Here is a 17840-nt window from a genome sequence, read left to right as displayed (position 1 = left end):
TTGAAATGTTAATTTTTCCTGATGCTTTAAAGATAAGGCATAGAGGAGACAGGTGAAAGAAACTAAAGACAGCGTCTGATTTTAGTCAGTGCACTGATTTGCTCTGCCAGAATAAGGAAAGTATCCATAATTCTCTTTAAAGACAGAAATCTAAATAATGTTTAATGGCTAGCGAAAGAATAGTTGCTTTTTTTTTTTATTGGGGGGCATTCTTAACTAGAATCCTTTCTTAAAAAATATCAGTTCATTCAAAGAAAACCATCATTATTTTCATCCATATGAAAAATACTAACGTGTTACACTGGAAAGAGACAATATACTGGAGATAGAAATAATGAAAGCAATATTGAACAAGAGAAGAAGACCACACCTGAGGAGAAGATTCCATGAAGCTGGGTCTTTGTGTGTTCAGTCAGAACCAACATCCCTGCAAAGTTCTGTATGAAAATGAAAGCCATGCCTCCCCTGGGCTCCCTGTTGCCCATAGACTGGTGAGTGGCAGTGAAATGATTCCACCAGTTCTGCCATATTGTGTAGATCCCAATGAGGACTCCTATACCCCGTTCCCACGCTGCTTCCTCCACCAGCCCAAACCGAGGTTTGGAGAGGGAGTACCTACCCAAACAGAACTTGAGGGGATTTGCTTAGAGATCCTCCCCCACTAAGGACTGAGGTCCTGATCCTCTTTGTTCCTTCACCATTCCATCCCTCCACTCACCCTCTAAACAGTTGGGGTAAGGGGGAGAGGAACCCACGTCCACCCTCCACACTTCCCCTTTCTCTGAATTCCCCACCTCACGTCTCCCACTCGGGCACAAACACACATTCTCTCCTTGCCATGGGAACAACATAGAACCTGACAAAAAAAAGCAAGTGGACCTGGCTAGTGTTTAAAAGTAGAAATCCACACACAGACTAAAGGAAAGAAGATAAAAAAGTAAATGCTTGATAGAATTGTCACGTGCTTTGGGTAATCATTTTCTTTCTTTGTATTGACTAAACCTTTTGTTTGAAAAATAGGGTTGTAGCCCCGGATACTATCGAGATAACAAAGGCTTATATACTGGACGGTGTGTTCCCTGCAGTTGCAATGGACATTCACATCGATGCCAGGATGGCTCAGGAATATGTATTGTGAGTAAACTGATGCTCTGACGCTACCAGCAGGCAATCTGTGTCTCCCCATTCCCCACTGCTAGGCTCTGGGACACCAAATGTCACATCCCCTGCCAGACCCTAAATAGAGCTTGCTATGTAAATATAGAAGGCTCCAGTGTGATTAGGATGAATTATTTTACACTCCACTTTTTCTTCCATTTTAACATGTGCCCTCAGAGAACTCCTGTCTGAACAACTGAATTACACATTAGCTTCTAAATCTCTGCTTCATTAAATGGTTTTAATGGGTGGATTCTGGGACTTAACTCTTGCTGGAATATTACAAATCAGAGCCACTGCTTTGGGCCTTAATTTTGTTGGGGTAGCAGGAGGTTGCAGGAGGGGAGCCTTGTTGCTCTCAGATGAGCAGGAGCTCAAGAAAGTAATCGGGTAGAAGGAGATGCTATGAAAGGTTTAAGGCTCACACTCAGTCAAACACAAACCCTCCACAGCTGCCAAGACAAAGCTGATCTATGTGGGAAGACAGCTGAGGGGAGTCCTTGCTGTCCGTGGCTCGTCCACCAGAAAACAATCTTCTTTTGCAATATTTTAGAAAATTCTCCCAGAGAAAATTAGATTCTCAGGAAATTTTCCTTTTGCGTAATGAAGCAGAATGGTTTTTATTCTGCTGCCTTCCTCCCTTTCATCAGAGGTCCTCTCCCTGGCAGCCAGGGTGTCCCCACTGAGAAGGAGAATGGGCAGTTCCAAGGAAAAGAGAGAGCGTCGGTACCCCCAGAATACAAAGACCCAACTCATGGGGTGCTGTTTGGAAATACATTCTTCTGGCACAGATTCCCTTTGCATTGTGTAATGCAACCAGAGTGTGTTTCAATTATTTGAGTTCCTACACTGTATTCAGCCGGTTCAGCATGTCCCAGGGAGCTGCTTCCTCTGCAAGATGGGACAGGCCAGGACAGGAAATTGCTGTAAAGAACTCGATAGAATATTCTGTAAGATTTTAACCTTCTAAGTTCAAAAAGAATAAAAGACATTGGGAAATACTGTTTTACAGCTCCTAAGTATTCTTATACAATAGACCAGGTTTGATACTGTCTGTTGTGTGTAACACAGGTAGTTGCTTTAATGAAAAATAAATATTTATCTTGTCATTGAGCCATTGCTAGATGTGGAGTCCACTTTATCAAAGGAGTGAAGAACAAAGTGGGTTTTCTCTGCAGTCCATTCACCCAGTGAAATGATCAATAGTGAGTCATAATTCATGTTTTCATCAAATGGGAAGATTTTCTTTTCCATTTCCTTTCTTTGTAGCTCTGTCTTCACTTGTCCCTAATGGCTGTGTGGCTTCTAGAAAGGATTCATTCAGGAAACACTTCCTGAGCATTTGCTCTCGTGGGAGGGACAGCCAAGTGCAGGGGGTAAAACCATCGGGCGTGATGGCTTCTCCTATAAGGCTTGCCGTCTAGTGGGGAATGTGCATGCGCACACACAGTGGCACGGAGCCCGTGTTTGCAGTCACTTAACCGCTCAATGGCAGGCACTGAGAGCCAGCACTGCTCTCAAATGTGACCATTTCATGGGAGTTAAGGAGGCAGCCCTCATTCTCAGAGAACAGTAATGGGGAAACCAAGTACCTTTCACCATCAAACAGGCTGATTCCTCTGCAAATCAGCCTCGACCTCTCAAGACCCAAAGTCAATTTCTAAAATCTGGACCTTCACGCATGTGCAAATCTCCATGTCGTTTCAAGAAAGCAGCGCGACTCCTTGCTGGGAAAGCAGAGTGTGTCCAGTTGAGAGGCAGGAGTAGCAGGTGATGTGTTGTGTGGGTGCTGTGGGCAGACGGACCTGCGACGGACCCATCTCTCCGCTCAGGCCCCTGCCGCTCCCTCATCTTGCCCACTCTCTCTGCATTTCCCTCCTTTCCCCCATCCCCTTGCCTTCTACTGTCTCAGTCACCCCTCATCTTCCTCTCTGTTCCCATGGCCCTTCCCCTTTCTCTTCTTATGATCTTCTTTCTTCCGTTTTCCTTCATTTCATTCCCTGCCACTTGAGTCCACCTTCCCCCCTACTCCCAGAATGATTTATCTGAAACTCACAGCTGACTCAGGGCTCCCTTGAGGCTCATGGCCAGTTGTCCACAACTCTTTGGTGTGGCCTCAGGGCCCCCTTGATCCGGGCTGCTGCCTCTCCAGCTGCATTCCACCCGCCTTGGCAGTTCACCCCCCAGAATACCAATTGCTTCACACTGCCCAGACACACTGCACTGCTCCTACAGGACAGTTCCCTGTACTCAGAATGCCCTTCCCTCACTTCTCCACCCAGCTCGTTCCTCTCCTTCTATCCTCCATGCAGGAGGCACCAGCACTGAAGCTCCTTCCCTGAAGCTCCTCTTGCCCTTACGGGATACTGACACACCTTTGTCATTGTATTTTCCACATTATATCGAAGTTGTCTATTCACATATTTGGTATATTCTATCTACCCCCGAGTGAGGGTGCCAATCCATCTTTGCATCCCTAATACGTAGCATAGTTGAGCTTACAGTAAATGCCCAACAGATGTTTGGTGTCAGATGGTGCTAGGAGAGCATGTGCTGTGGGAATGGATGTGGATTCATTCATTCATTCCTTCACTCATTCATTTATTCACAGTAAAACAAGGAAATTTGATAGGCAGATGCCTCCATTTGCAGGACTGATGAAGAAGCTTCTAGGGTAGGTGCTCTCAACTGAGGGTGATGGGTATTTCAGACATTCTTATGGGATTTTATCAAGCAACACAGGTTTTGACCACTGCTTCACAGTCCTCTCTCCTCATTCCTGTGGAGGACCAGTGTTCAGAGTCTTTTCACTAGGAAACAGATGGCCTCACTGCAATTCTTGTTTTTCCCATGTTTCCAGCTCAGAACTAAGTAGATATAGAACTAAAATATCTCTCTTCAGGTATGTTCTTTTTTAACATTGTCGTTTGGAGTTGAAAAAGAAAGGAAACTAAAGTGGAAAGGTAAATAATTACTTCAAAAGAATGGATGTTTTCTGAGGGACTCAGGCATCAGAGCAAAGTGAAGGTGAAGCGTGCTACCAGCACCCTCCCCTGACACCCCGGGACCCTCTGTGGATCCTGCAGACCACAGTGTGGATTTGTTCCCAGTGTCCAGACCTACAGGGGAAACCCACACAGCAGTGGCATTTGGGGAAGGAGGGAAGGATTCGGGGCTGGGCGGAGCTTCCTAGTGATGCTCAAATGTCAATCTGTGAGCAGCATCCTACTTGAAAGACCCACCTAGTTTTTTGAAATATTTACTAAACACTTGTGTGTATAGCACGATTTTACATCCAGAAAAAAAATGAAAAGATATTTTAACATCTTAGTGGCTTGTGTAATTCTTAGTTACTCAAAGGTTGGTGAAGGATGGATCTGTTTAAGCTGAACAAACTGATGACATTCATGACTGAGGGACAGTCTTTCCCGTTGGAGCACTGCCACACCCACTTAGGACATATATGTGTATTATTTTTCCCAATCTGGGTTCAGGTATTATTTAAAAACTTACATCCATTAAAGGTTCCTACTCCAGCACTACCTCTGCATACAGAGGTAACATGTATAGGCAAATTTTTAAAATTATACTTATTCCAGGCTGTGTAATTAACACAAAGTATCTCTGAATTATCGAATGCCCACAGTAAGGGGAGTTTTCCCAGCTCTTTTTGTGCATTTAGATCTTCCTTCTAGAGGAAAGCCAAGAAAGGTTATACTGGGCTAAAAATTCCACAAAATAAACCAATTCAACACAATTCACTTAGCTTTGTCTCAACAGACTGCTCAGTTGCAAAGTTGTATGATCTCAACACTTTATGAAGAATGACTTTCATTAGACACTGACTTTGACATGAAAATAGTTGTTTTTACATAAACTCTGTCGACGAAAATAATCCATAACCAATCTGCAAATGAAAATTTGGGTGAGTTTATTCTGAGCTGAAATCTAAGGACCATGGCCCCGGGCCTTTCTTCCCAAAGGAAGAAAGGGCACCAAAGAAATGAGGTATACAGAGTGGTTATATACCCCCAAAGAGGGTGCTTTACATATGATTGAAATGTCCCTCCCACAATAGTCACAAGATTGCCTTGTCAGCACAGAGTTTGATGGACACAGCAGGTAGTGGGTCTGCTATCTTGGTGGGCATAGCAGGAGGCAAGTCTATTATCTCGAGCTGGGTGGTCACAGGTGAGCGTAGCAATCAGTTTCTAGCCTAAGGAAAGATGCTTAATCCTTAAGGAGACGCCAACGTTGGGAGGGGGAGGGAAGTTGGACCTTTACCTCAAGGGCCTTTTGCTCTTGCCATAGGGAATCTCTAAAGCAGATATACAATGCATGCTCAACGGCCTCGGTCAGGCCCTTTTGGAAAGACAAGGTCAGGCCGAATTAGGTTTATACCAAATGGCTTCCTCATATTCTCCAGTATATCCTATTGCTTGCCATTTTTATTTGTCAACACAAAGCTTAGATGAAATTAATGTCTTGCTTCTTCAAGACATTGGAATTGAATACTTTCTTCAGATATGATGCAACTTTTTATTATTGTAACAAATGCCATGTTTTAAAAACTTATTTCAGTTTTATTGCTCTTTGTTCTATCTTTGTTGAGTGAGGTAAAATCAAGTTAATTTTCATAGAAGCAATTCCAAGGGGAAGAGGGGAAGGGACTGCATTTGCTGAGGCCCTATTATACTTTTTAAAATCCTCCCAGCAACCTTGGAAAGTAGGTATGATTCTAACTGTACATTTTAAGAAAATTAGAATTGTATGTAAATCATACATCAATAAAATTGATTTATAAAAAACACTGAGGCTCAGAGAGGTGAAAGAACTTGCCCGAGATTCCACAGCTACAAAAGGCTCTGAACCCAGCTCGTCTCTCTCCATCTCATCACACCTCTCGATGGTGAGCACCAGTGGCTGATAGAAGGGCACTTACACCTCATTTTTAACACCGACAATGATTGGATAGGCAGGAAAAATATTCAGCAAGTTGAACTGATATCACCATACGGAGTCAGAGGACTTGAGTTATAAGTATGTGACTCATCACAATTAATCATCAATTAAGATGATAATGATCTTAATAAGTATAATTGGCTGCTGTTAATTATACTGTTCCTCTGTCTCAAGAACTGCCAGCATAACACGGCTGGGAACCACTGTGAGCGCTGCAAGGAGGGTCACTATAGGAACTCCGTCCAGGGATCCTGTATGGTCTGCCCGTGTCCTCATTCAAACAGGTACTGTGGAAGCTTGAAGATAATCTATTGAGATAGGAAGTAGTTTGGTGATTGCCTAGGTAGCCCTAGGTGGGGAGTGGGAGGAAAATGGGAAGTAACTGCTAAAGGGTATGGGATTTCTTTTTGGGGTGATGAAAATGTTCTAAAATTGTTTGTGGTAATGGTTGTACAACTCTGTGAATATAGTAAAAGCCATTGAATTGTACACTTGAAATGGGTGAATTGTATAGTATCTGAACTTTATCTCAATAAAGCAGTAATATTAAAAGAGAAGAATAACAAAAAATATAAAACAGAAAAAGCAGTCTTTCCAAGTTGTATGCTTCTGAGTTTTTCCTTTTCCTCTTTCCTTTTGCTATTCATTTAGTGACTAAACAATTAGTTATTGAGCATCCATTACAGGGCTAGGAGTTGGTCTTCTCTAGATGCTGAGGAAACTGCAGTAAAGAAAACTGGCAAAGATTCCGATGTCATGAGGCTTGACCTGGAGAATGTCTGTGGGGGGAGTTGTCACACTCAATAAAGACATGAACAGATAAATAAGACATATAATTTCACGTAGAGATGGGCTATGTGATTGATAAAAGGGTTATGCAATTGATAGTGAGTAGATTCTTTAGAGAGGGTGACAGGAGGGCTTTCTGAAGTTGTCGGGCAGGGACCAAGGAATGATGAGATGGAGTAAGCCATGACAATATCTTAGTGATGGGAGTCCAATGCAAGGAAAAAACAGGAGAGAAAGCCCCTGTAGTGATGTGTTCGTGGACAGTAATATAGAGGAGGAAGACTTTTCCTCCACCTAAGTTGGGTTCATCTGGCCGGAGAACGAATTAAATTTCACAGGAGACAGAATAGCAAGAGAAAATTAAACAAAGCTTTATGAGGACCAAGGCCCGGGACCTTTCTTCCCAAAGGAAGAAAGGGCACCAAAGAAGTGGGGTGCACAGAGCAGTTATATACCCCCAAACAGGATATTTCACATATGATTGAAATGTCCCTCCCACAGTAGTCACAAGATTGCCTTGTCAGCACAGTGCTTGATGGACACAGCAGGTAATGGGTCTGCTATCTTGGTGGGCATAGCAGGAGTCAAGTCTATTGTCTCGAGCTGGGTGGTCACAGGTGAGCGCAGCAATCAGTTCCTAGCCTAAGGAAAAATGCTTAATCCTTAAAGAAATGCCAACGTTGGGAGGGGGAGGGAAGTCAGTTACAGGAGGTTACCAGAAACAGGAATAAGATTATTATGCAGATTTAAGTCCTTGCCTTTGGCATTGATTAAGAGTTTCTAGAGACAAGGTCATCTCCCCTTCTTCCTGGTAGAGAGAGGGAGATATCTTTACAATGTAAATGTCTCTTACAAAGGGTAAGTAAGTTCTACTTTTCAGTTGCTTTCCTGTCTGGAAAGAAACCAGCCTCAAATAATCATCATGCCAAAGAGACATATTTTGGGGTGGCCATTTCCAGGTCCCCACAGTAACAAGGCAAGATTGGCTGGAGTTCGGTGTGGGAGGGAGGGCCAGGAGATGAGGTTGGTGTGGCAGCCAGAGTTCAGATCCTGTAGGACCCTGCATGCTGTGTTAAGGCGCTTGCACTTTATCCTCAGTGTAATGGAAGCCATGGGACAGTTCTGAGCCACAGAGTCATGTGATCTGAGTTGTCATTCAGACTCTAGTATGGCCAACAGATTATGTAGGTAGAAAGCTACCATTTTCTTTTCATGGTAATCCATGCTCTGTTGGGGCTTGGCAACTTGTCATATTCTGGCTCATCAGGACATGTTCACTGTAGGTCCAAGCAAAATATAACAAGTTACTAAGTAAAGCAAGAGTTGGTTTGAAAATCAGGAAGATACTGATAAAATATCAGTAGTGCACAGGCTCTGGAACAAGTGTGGACCCCAAGGCTGATTGATATTAGCTGAGTATCAGAGAAAGTGGCCAAGTCTGAAAATTACCAAAGTCACTAGCCCAAATGTGGCTTTTCTGGAGATGCGTATTTGAAATGTTCACCCAGCTTTGCCATCTGTGTATTTGATACTCCTTAAACCTGCCCAGTCCTGTGACTTTATTTGTAAAGGGATCTGTCACTTGACACCAGCCCAGACTTGTTCAAACAGAAGCTGGGGAGAGTAGAAAGCGGTGAGATTTCCACGGGGTGCTTCGGAAAAGCTTTACATCTTTGGTTGCAAAGCGTATTGTTATCAAGGTCAGCTTCCAGCTTCTATGCAGGTGAAGTAACACAGTTCCTCAGATTTATCAATAAAACCCTATTTTTATCTGATTCTCCTTCCAGCCATATTAATACTGCTGACAAACTTGGAACTATCCCTTTAGAGTGTAACTTTGTATCCATGTAGTAAGCCAAGAGAAGATTCCCAAATAAGAATTCTCTTATCACTGTAGGGGAGGAAGACATTTCCTCTATCCAAAGTGGGTTCATCTCGCCAGAGAACAAATTAAATTCACATGAGACAGAATAGCAAGAGAAAATTAAACAAAACTTTATGAGGAACCATGGCCCGGGACCTTTCTTCCTGAAGGAAGAAAGGGCACCGAAGAAGTGGGGTGCACAGAGCAGTTATATACCCCCAAACAGGATACTTCACATATGATTGAAATGTCCCTCCCACAATAGTCACAAGATTGCCTTGTCAGCACAGTGCTTGATGGACACAGCAGATAGTGGGTCTGCTGTCTCGGTGGGCGGAGCAGGAGGCAAGTCTATTGTCGTGAGCTGGGTGATCACAGGTGAGCGCAGCAATCAGTTCCTAGCCTAAGGAAAGATGCTTAATCCTTAAAGAAATGCCAACGTTGGGAGGGGGAGGGAAGTCAGTTACAGGAGGTTACCAGACAAGCACAATAAAATGCAGATTTAAGTCCTTGCCTTTGGTATTGATTGAGAGTTTCTAGAGACAGGGTCATCTCCCCTTCTTGGTACAGAGAGGGAGATATCTTTACCGATGGAGAGTTCCTTTACAATGTAAATGTCTCTTACAAATGGTAAGTAAATTCTACTTTTCAGTTTCTATCCTGTCTGCAAAGTTACTAGCCTCAAATAATCATCATGCCAAAGAGACATATCTTGGGGTGACTATTTCCAGGTCCCCACACCAGCAAAGGATAAATGGAGTTACTTTCCCTCAGATTTCCATGTGTAATGTTCAATGCACAGACGTAGACATTTCACAAGGCAACAGAGAATTTTCATGATCTTGTCTATTAAAAAAAAAAATTTAAAGCTTCTCAAATATACACCAGTTTAGAACTAAAAGAAAAGGAATCAAAATTCCACAACTTGATTTGAAAAATGTAAAAATCATCATTGGTTATGCCAACAGAAATACCTAGGCATCAAGCATGCTCTGTGCCTCAGTTCCTTCTGAAGTTGCTTGCTTGGACCCTCCACCACCTTTTCTTCCCAGAAAGCCATGCACCCGATAGAAAAGAACTAGAATAATCGAGGAGAAAATTTTTTTAAAGAATCAGAACTCTCTGTTCTTTTTTCTGCCTGGGCTTGTTTTATTCCTTCCTTGTTATTCCTGGAAAAATGCTGTTGTAATCATCTCTTCCAAAGTGAGCTACTTCGCTCTGACGTAAGGGAAGGAATGTTTTCTCCAAGCCAAAAATAAAACAGAATAAGTGTCTCCAGTGTGTCTTCACCAAAATTTGCCCAATGTCAGCTGAAATAATTCATCATTAGCTCTACAAATCTCAATAGGCAAAATTTTCTTCACACAAAAAGTAGCCAGACCCTTGGTCTCTGTTTTCACTTAATGCAAGTCAGTTCTCTGTGGCCAAAAATAACGAAAATAAAGCCTATCGATTTATGTTCTTACTGGGGCTTTTTTCTGTCTTCCTTCAAGTTTTGCCACCGGCTGTGTTGTGACTGGGGGAAACGTGAAGTGTTCCTGCAAACCTGGATACACAGGAACACAGTGCGAAAGGTAGGTGCGGCCCCTCCCCCTTCCTGATCCTCCGCATCCCCGCCCCGCCCCCTCCCCGCCCCTCTCCCCCCGGCCCCCCGCCCCTCCCCCGTGGCTCCCCTTCCCATCCCCTCATCCAGCAGGTGGGGGTGGGCTCTGTGGGCAGGTTGCTGCAGGCACTGGGTTGTGGGTGGCGCTCAGCAGGGTTGTAGCTCAGTGCTAGGAGCTGGGCGTTTGTTTTCGCTGAGGCTAGAAAAAGGTTTCCTGGGAAAAACACAAAACGGCTCACTTGATAAATCATTAACTTCCTTCTCTTTCTTGTTTTGAACGTGTTTCAGAAATTTGAGAATGAGGTCCGGTATGTCATAGCTGTATACACTCCCCTACACACACCCCTACATACCCCTTCTCCCAACACACCCCTACCCCTCGTGTGAACTCATCCCTACATACTCCAACCCACATGTATACACAGCTCTACCTCCCCCCAGCCCACACACGTCCCTGCTTGCTGTGTGTACAACTCTACATAAGCCTACATACACACAAACATCCGCAGCCCTAGATAGTCATAGACACGCACACACACACCTCTCTCTTTATCCCCACACGATCTTATGAACACTTGCAGGATAGTCTGTGTCTTATTAATTTCTGACTCCCTAGTGCCCAGCATGGTACTGTTCATATAATACATATTCAGTCATGTTTATGAAACAAAAGAATAAATGTTGCAAAATGGAAAGTATATACTTAATTATAAAGGGCCACAGAGCCAAGCTTTAGTATTTTCATGAACAAATTTTCGTGATTAGCTACTATGCATAGGGCACTGCCCAGTATTATGAAGACTGTAAAAGGTACTTACAATCTAGCTAGGGAGATAACACATGTCTATTTGGGAAAGTAACCGTATAACAAATGAATCATATGGACACCATATTTTTTAATTTAAAATAACTTTATCATAAAGTCAATACATATTTATTATAAAAATGATGTAACACAGGTGAGCAAAGAACCAACAAGGCCCACCACACCCCTAAATAGCCCTATATGCTCACATACGCTCACCACAGGCCTATTCATAATCATTTTACCTGCAGAAAACCACTGTCAAAAACTTGTATATTCTTTTTTTAATTTCTTTTTTATTGAGGGCACATTGGTTTATAACATTATATAAATTGTAGGTGTACATCATTATATTTCAACTTCTGTGTGTGCTACATCCTGTTCACCATCTAAAGTCTGGTTTCCATCCATCACCGTACAAATGTCCCCCTTTGCCCCTTTCACCCTCCTCCACCCTGCTTCCCCCTGGTAACCACCAAGCTGTTCTCTGTGTCTATGTGTTTGTTGTTGTTGTTTTTATCTTCCACATATGAGTGAAATCATATATGGTGTTTGGCTTTCTCCCTCTGACTTTTTTAGGTAGCATAATACCCTCAAGGTCCATCCACGTTGTTGCAAACGGCAAGATTTCATCTTTCTTTATGGCTGAATAGTATTCTATTGTATATATATATATATATATATATATATATATACACCACATCTTCTTTATCCATTCATCCATCAATGGGCACTTAGGTTCTTTCCAAGTCTCAGCTGTTGTGAATAATGCTACAATGATCACAGGGGTATGTGTTACTTTTTCAAATTGTTGTTTTCATGTTCTTTGGATAAATACCCAGAAGTGTAATAGCTGGATTATATGGTAATTCTATTTTTAATTTTTTGAGGAATTTCCATACTATTTTCTATACTGGCTGCCCCAGTTTACGTTTCCACCAGCAGTGTATGAGGGTTCCCTTTTCTCCTCATCCTCTCCAACACTTGTTCCTTTTTGTCTTTTTAATAGTTGGCATTCTGATAGGGATGAGGTGATATTTCATTGTAGTTTTGATTTGCATTTTCCTAATAACTACTGATGTTGAATATCTTTTCATGTGCCTGTTGGCCATCTGTATATCTTCTTTGGAAAAATGTCTGTTCAGATCCCCTACCCATTTTTTAATCGGGTTGTTTGGTTTTTTGATGTATGAGTTCTTTGTATATTTTGGATATTGACCCCTTATCGGATATATGATTTGCAAATATGTTCTCCCAGTTGTTAGGTTGTCTTTTCGTTTTGTTGATAGTTTCCTTCACTGTGCAGAGGATTTTTAGTTTGATATAGTCCCAATTGTTTATTTTGTTTGTTTCCCTTGCCTAAGGAGACATATCCAAAAAGATACTGCTAAGACCAATGTCAAAGAGCATACTGCCTATGTTTTCTTCAAGGACTTTTATGCTTTCAGATCTTGTGTTCAAGTCTTTAATGCATTTTGAGTCTGTTTTTGTATATGGTATAAGATAATGGTCTACTTTCATTCTTTTGCGTGTGTCTGTCCAGTTTTCCCAGCACCATTTATTGAAGAGACTTTCCTTTCTCCTTTGTATGTTCTCGGCTCCTTTGTCAAAAATTAGCTGTCCATAAATGTATGCATTTATTTCTGGGCGCTCAATTCTGTTAAATTGATCTCGGTGTGTTTTTCTGCCAGTACCATGCTACTTTGATGATTATAGCTTTGTAGTATACTTTGAAATCGGGGAGTGTGATACCTCCAGCTTTGTTCTTTTTTCTCAGGATTGCTTTGGCTGTTTGGGGTCTTTTGTTGTTCCATATAAATGATTCTTTGTTGTATTTCCATGAAAAATGTTGGGATTTTGATAGGGATTGCATTGACTCTCTAGATTGCTTTAGGTAATATGGACATTTTAACTATGTTAATTCTTCCAAATCACAAACATGGAATATCTTTCCATTTCTTTGTGTCTTCTTTGATTTCTTTCAACAATGTCTTACAGTTTTCAGTGTACAGGTCTTTCACCTCCTTGGTTAAATTGATTCCTAGGCATTTTATTTTTTTTGTTGCAATTGTAAATAGGATTGTATTCTTGATTTCTCTTTCTGCTAGTTCATTGTTAGTGTATAGACACACAATTGAATTTTCTATGTTGATTTTCTACCCTGAAACTTTACTGTATTCATTTATTATTTTTAATAGTTTTTTGGTGGATTCTCTAGGGTTTTCTACATATACAATCATGTCATCTGCAAATAGTGACAGTTTTTCTTCTTCCTGTCCAATTTGGATCCCTTTTATTTGTTTTTCTTGCCTAATTGCTCTGACTAAAACTTCCAATGCTACATTGAATAAGAGTGGCAAGGGGTTGGCCCCATGGCCTAGTGGTTAAATTTGGCACACTCTGCTTCTGTGGACCAGGTTCAGTTCCCAGGAGCCTCCATACACCACTCAGTGGTGGCCATGCTGTGGCAGTGACCCACATACAAAATAAAATAGAGGAAGATTGGCACAGATGTTAGCTCAGGGTGAATATTCCACAAGCAAAAAGAGTAGGATTGGCACAGATGTTAGCTCAGGGTGAATCTTCTACAAGCAAAAAGAGGACGATTGGCACAGATGTTAGCTCAAAGTGAATCTTCCTCAGCAAAAAAAAAAAAAAAAAAGAGTGATGAGAGTGGGTGTCCTTGTCTCGTTCCTGTTCTGCTTTCAGTTTTTCTCCATTGAGTATGATGTTAGCTGTGGGTTTGTCATATACAGCCTTTATTTTGTTGAGGTACTTTCCTTCTATACCCATTTTATTGAGAGTTTTTGTCATAAATGAATGCTGACTCTTGTCAAATGCTTTTTCTACATCTACTAAGATGATGATCATGTGATTTTTTTATTTTTCATTTTGTTAGTGTGGTGTATCACATTGATTGATTTGCAAATGTTGAACCATCCTTGCATCCCTGAAGTAAATCCCACTTGATTGTGGTGTGTGATTCTTTTATGTATTGTTGTATTTGATTTGCTAATATTTTTGTTGAGGATTTTTGCATCTATGTTCATCAGCAATATAGGCCTGTAGTTTTCTTGTTTGGTGTTGTCCTTGTCTGGTTTTAGTATCAGCATAATGTTGGCCTCCTTAATTTTTTGGAAGAGTTTGAGAAAGATAGGTATTAAATCTTTTTTAAATATTTGGTAGAGTACACCAGAGGTTTGTGGGGCACTGCCTCTGCTGTTGCCTGTTACCTTGTGGCTGCAGGCACCACTCCAGTTGGGATGTTGGAGTCCTGTGTGCACCTCTGCTGCTGCTACCAGGCTCTGAGTAGCTGCTGGGGGCCTGAGATCACAGAGCTTCACCTCCACTGCTGCTCCACTCCCCGTGGCCACAGGTGCTGCCACAGCTGGCTGGCCAGAGTTGTACACACACCTCCACTGCTGCCCACCGAGTTCTCTGGGGCTAAGGGCAGCTGGCTCAGACACCACAGTGGGGGGTCCAGGGTCCTGGGCTCTGCCTTGTTTCGCCTCCTCTGTGTGCTCCAATCCACTCCTTACCTCATACGTACTGATATGTGGCTCTCTCCAGTGTCCTGGTGAGACACTGTAATGTAACCTTTGTTGGGTTATGGATGTTTTACTTGCTGTAGATTGAAGGGGAGAGACAAAGGGATCCTGTCATGCTGCCATGTTGATATCTCCAAGTTGTTGTATATTCTTATAGATCATTTCTATGTGCACAGACTTTTTCTTAAAAACAAAAGTAGATTGCTGTTTTACGTTCTGTTTTGACTTGTTTTCTCATCTAATAGTATGTTAGTGGTATCTTTCGGTGTCCATAAGTATTCTTTGATAACGTCATGTCAGGACCCAGAAGTTCCACTGAAGTTCCATAATCCCTTACTATTGGTCTTTGAGATAGGTTTACATTTTCCATTCAAAGTGGCATTAAAAGCAAATCCTTTTAGCTAAATATTTCTGTACATAAATCCTCAAGATGTAAGTATAGAAGTGGATCCCTTGGGTCAAAGCATAAGTAAATTTTAGAGAGTTTTGATATGTTTTGCAAAATTGCCCTCCAGAAAAGTTGTATCATTTACATTCCTACTAGCATCAAAAGAACCACTGCCTGCCACCAGTGGATACTAAAAATGATCAATTTTTAAAATATTTGCCAATTTGATAGGGGAACATTGTATGTCATTTTAATTTACATTTCTTTGTTTAATAATCAGATTGGATTTTTTTTTCTTGTGCTTATTGACCATTTGTAAATTTTAGTTTTTGAATTGCTTTCCAAGTCTTTTACACATTGTTTTCTAGTGGAATGTTCTTTTATATTTTCATTGATTTGTACAAATTCTTTTAGAGGAAATTAACCCTTCATACTATATGTTGCAAATATTCTTCTTGGTTTTCTTTTTTTGTATGTTTTTTGGTTTAGTTTTAGTCGATCCTACATATGCAACAGTTAAGTTTTACTATATTTGTATCTATTTTGTCCTTTAGGGTTTCAGCCATTAGTGTCATGCTTAGAGGTTATGTAAATGCCTATGTATATTTTCTTTTAGGATTTTTATGGCTTTATTTATTACATTCAAATCTTCCTGTTGGTGAAATTTGGAATCTATGTTTCTGGAGGTGTTGCATCTCGTATGGCAAGATGGATTTAGGGTCAGCATGTACGGCAAAGATTGACCAGAGTTCAGATAACCTTAACTATCTCAGTATCCCATCTCTCAATAATCCAGGGGCCAGGTTGCATGAAATACACATAATATTTGGTTATACCTCAGAACCACACTCAGTAGGGTAAGATGTTCACACAGGAGAGGCACAAGGAAACTAGACCAACGGGGGGAATAGCAGATTCACATCCCTCGTGTCGTGCTCACTGCAGGATGTGTGCTCATTGAGTGAATGGGGACGACTCTCCAGATGTGTTTTCCTCTCTTATCTCATGCTCTCTTGCTCTCCTGCTCTTTCTTTGACAGGTACGTTTAGTTGAATTCACTGAAGCTAAATGTGTATATACAAAATTTCTATATAATCTTGGATTTGTTTCTATATTTTTAGTTGGTTGTTGTGGCCATTATCAATTCCGTATCATTCCTGAAAGTATAAAATATCCTCGAATATTTGGTCGAGCAAGGCTCCCGTCATAACCCTTATTTAAAGTTTTTCTTTGATCATTCCAGCATATTATTTTTATGGATAAACTTTAGAAGAGTTTAACCCAATTTCAAAAAAAGAGAAAATTAATTCAACTGGATTTCATAATAAAGCAGGGCCACTCTAGACTCGGATTATTTGAAACATTTTATGGACAAGGTGGGACTTAGGTATGTCGAAGGGATGCCTAGAACCCAGTGGAGCTGGAAGGTGGAAGTGGAAGGTGGCTCAGGTCAGGAAAGTAATTCAAGAAAGCCCAAGGGCCTGGAGGATACCTGCCCTGCATGGAAGGGAGGACCGCGTAATGATGGGGAACTCCGAGCCTCAGCTAAGGCTCTGGGCACTGACCTGTGGTAAAAAGGAGCAATTCAAGGTTCTGTTTCCCATTTCAGCAAGAGGAACATTGCCCACACTTGCCTCACATCTATTGTTCATTCTTTCTTTCAATGACAGATGTATGGAGAGCCTCATATATGCCTGGCACCATGCTAAGCATTTGAAACACGTCATCAACCAGAGCACAGACTGCCCTCAAGGGTTTTGCAGTCTAGTAGGGGACAGACATACAAAGGAGCTGTTAAACTAGTGAGAGAAAACATCACTGGGCTAAGTCAGGCCATAGTTGGAGGGACATCCAACCAGCCTTGAAGGGTGAGGGACGGAAAGGGCAGCTCTACTGAGACAGAAAGGCTGAGTGGAGTGGCGAGCAGAGATTGCAAAGGTCTTCCAGCTCTATGATTTAAAAGCTGTGGGCCTCCCACCTGGGAGAGGCATCCTAATTTAATCCTCCTTAGAGTCCTTCATAAACAATGAAGTGGAAGACACCAACAGGCTAGATGAGACATCCATTGGCAGGCTGCTGATTTGAAAAGAGAAATACTTAATTAACAGTCCTCTCTGCTTATGTTTGTTAGACTTGATGTCAGAAGAAAGCAAGCTATTGTTCCTTAAATTTTTTTTTAAAAAACTTGTTCACAAGTAAATGGCATTTTAATGTCAAAATTTTTCATTTGTTAAGCAGTTATTGAGCACCCACTCTGTGCCCGGCCGCCAGGCGTCATTCCCGGCACTGGTTGTTAACTATGCAATGATAAATACAAGGACAACGTAGAGGGAAAAGTGAGAATAGATGCGAGAGGTAGCTGGGCAGAGCAGGGAGCAGCCAAGCTTGGGGAGTGAGTAAGACAGGCTTCTCAGCGCACAGCGTGCTCTGGGGCACGTTTTCCACCCAGAGCCACAGATGACAAACGTGTTCTCTCTGTTTGTTGCAGCGAGGTTACTATGAAATCAGAAAGTTTGACTTTAGTCCATTGTGTTTAGCCACTACCATGAAATAAGAATGAGAGAACCAGTTATTTCCTGTAATTGGTAACTACTTCTGTGCAGGAGTAAGGAAGAAGCAAATCAAATTTCCTGAATATTTATGTAATTTTAATATGTTTTGTCATTGTGTATCATTTGCTTGGAAAGTTTAGATGTGCATGAGACATCAAAGAATAAAGTATT

At 41.6% G+C, this 17840-nt stretch overlaps 1 protein-coding gene across 2 annotated transcripts in view; it reads left to right on the top strand.

Moving 5' to 3' along the window:
- LAMA3 (laminin subunit alpha 3) overlaps positions 1-17840 on the top strand; it is a 253780-nt gene that overhangs the window by 178242 nt on the left and 57698 nt on the right. For both annotated transcript variants that reach the window (XM_046670883.1, XM_046670884.1), the window contains 3 exons: positions 1021-1134; positions 6295-6404; positions 10267-10347. In XM_046670883.1, the coding sequence (XP_046526839.1) occupies positions 1021-1134; positions 6295-6404; positions 10267-10347 (305 nt within the window). The remainder of the gene's footprint in view (positions 1-1020; positions 1135-6294; positions 6405-10266; positions 10348-17840) is intronic.

Source organism: Equus quagga, chromosome 9 (assembly GCF_021613505.1).
Source record: "Equus quagga isolate Etosha38 chromosome 9, UCLA_HA_Equagga_1.0, whole genome shotgun sequence".
NCBI classification, from domain to species: Eukaryota; Metazoa; Chordata; class Mammalia; order Perissodactyla; family Equidae; genus Equus; species Equus quagga.
This window is presented reverse-complemented; position numbering and strand designations above follow the sequence as displayed.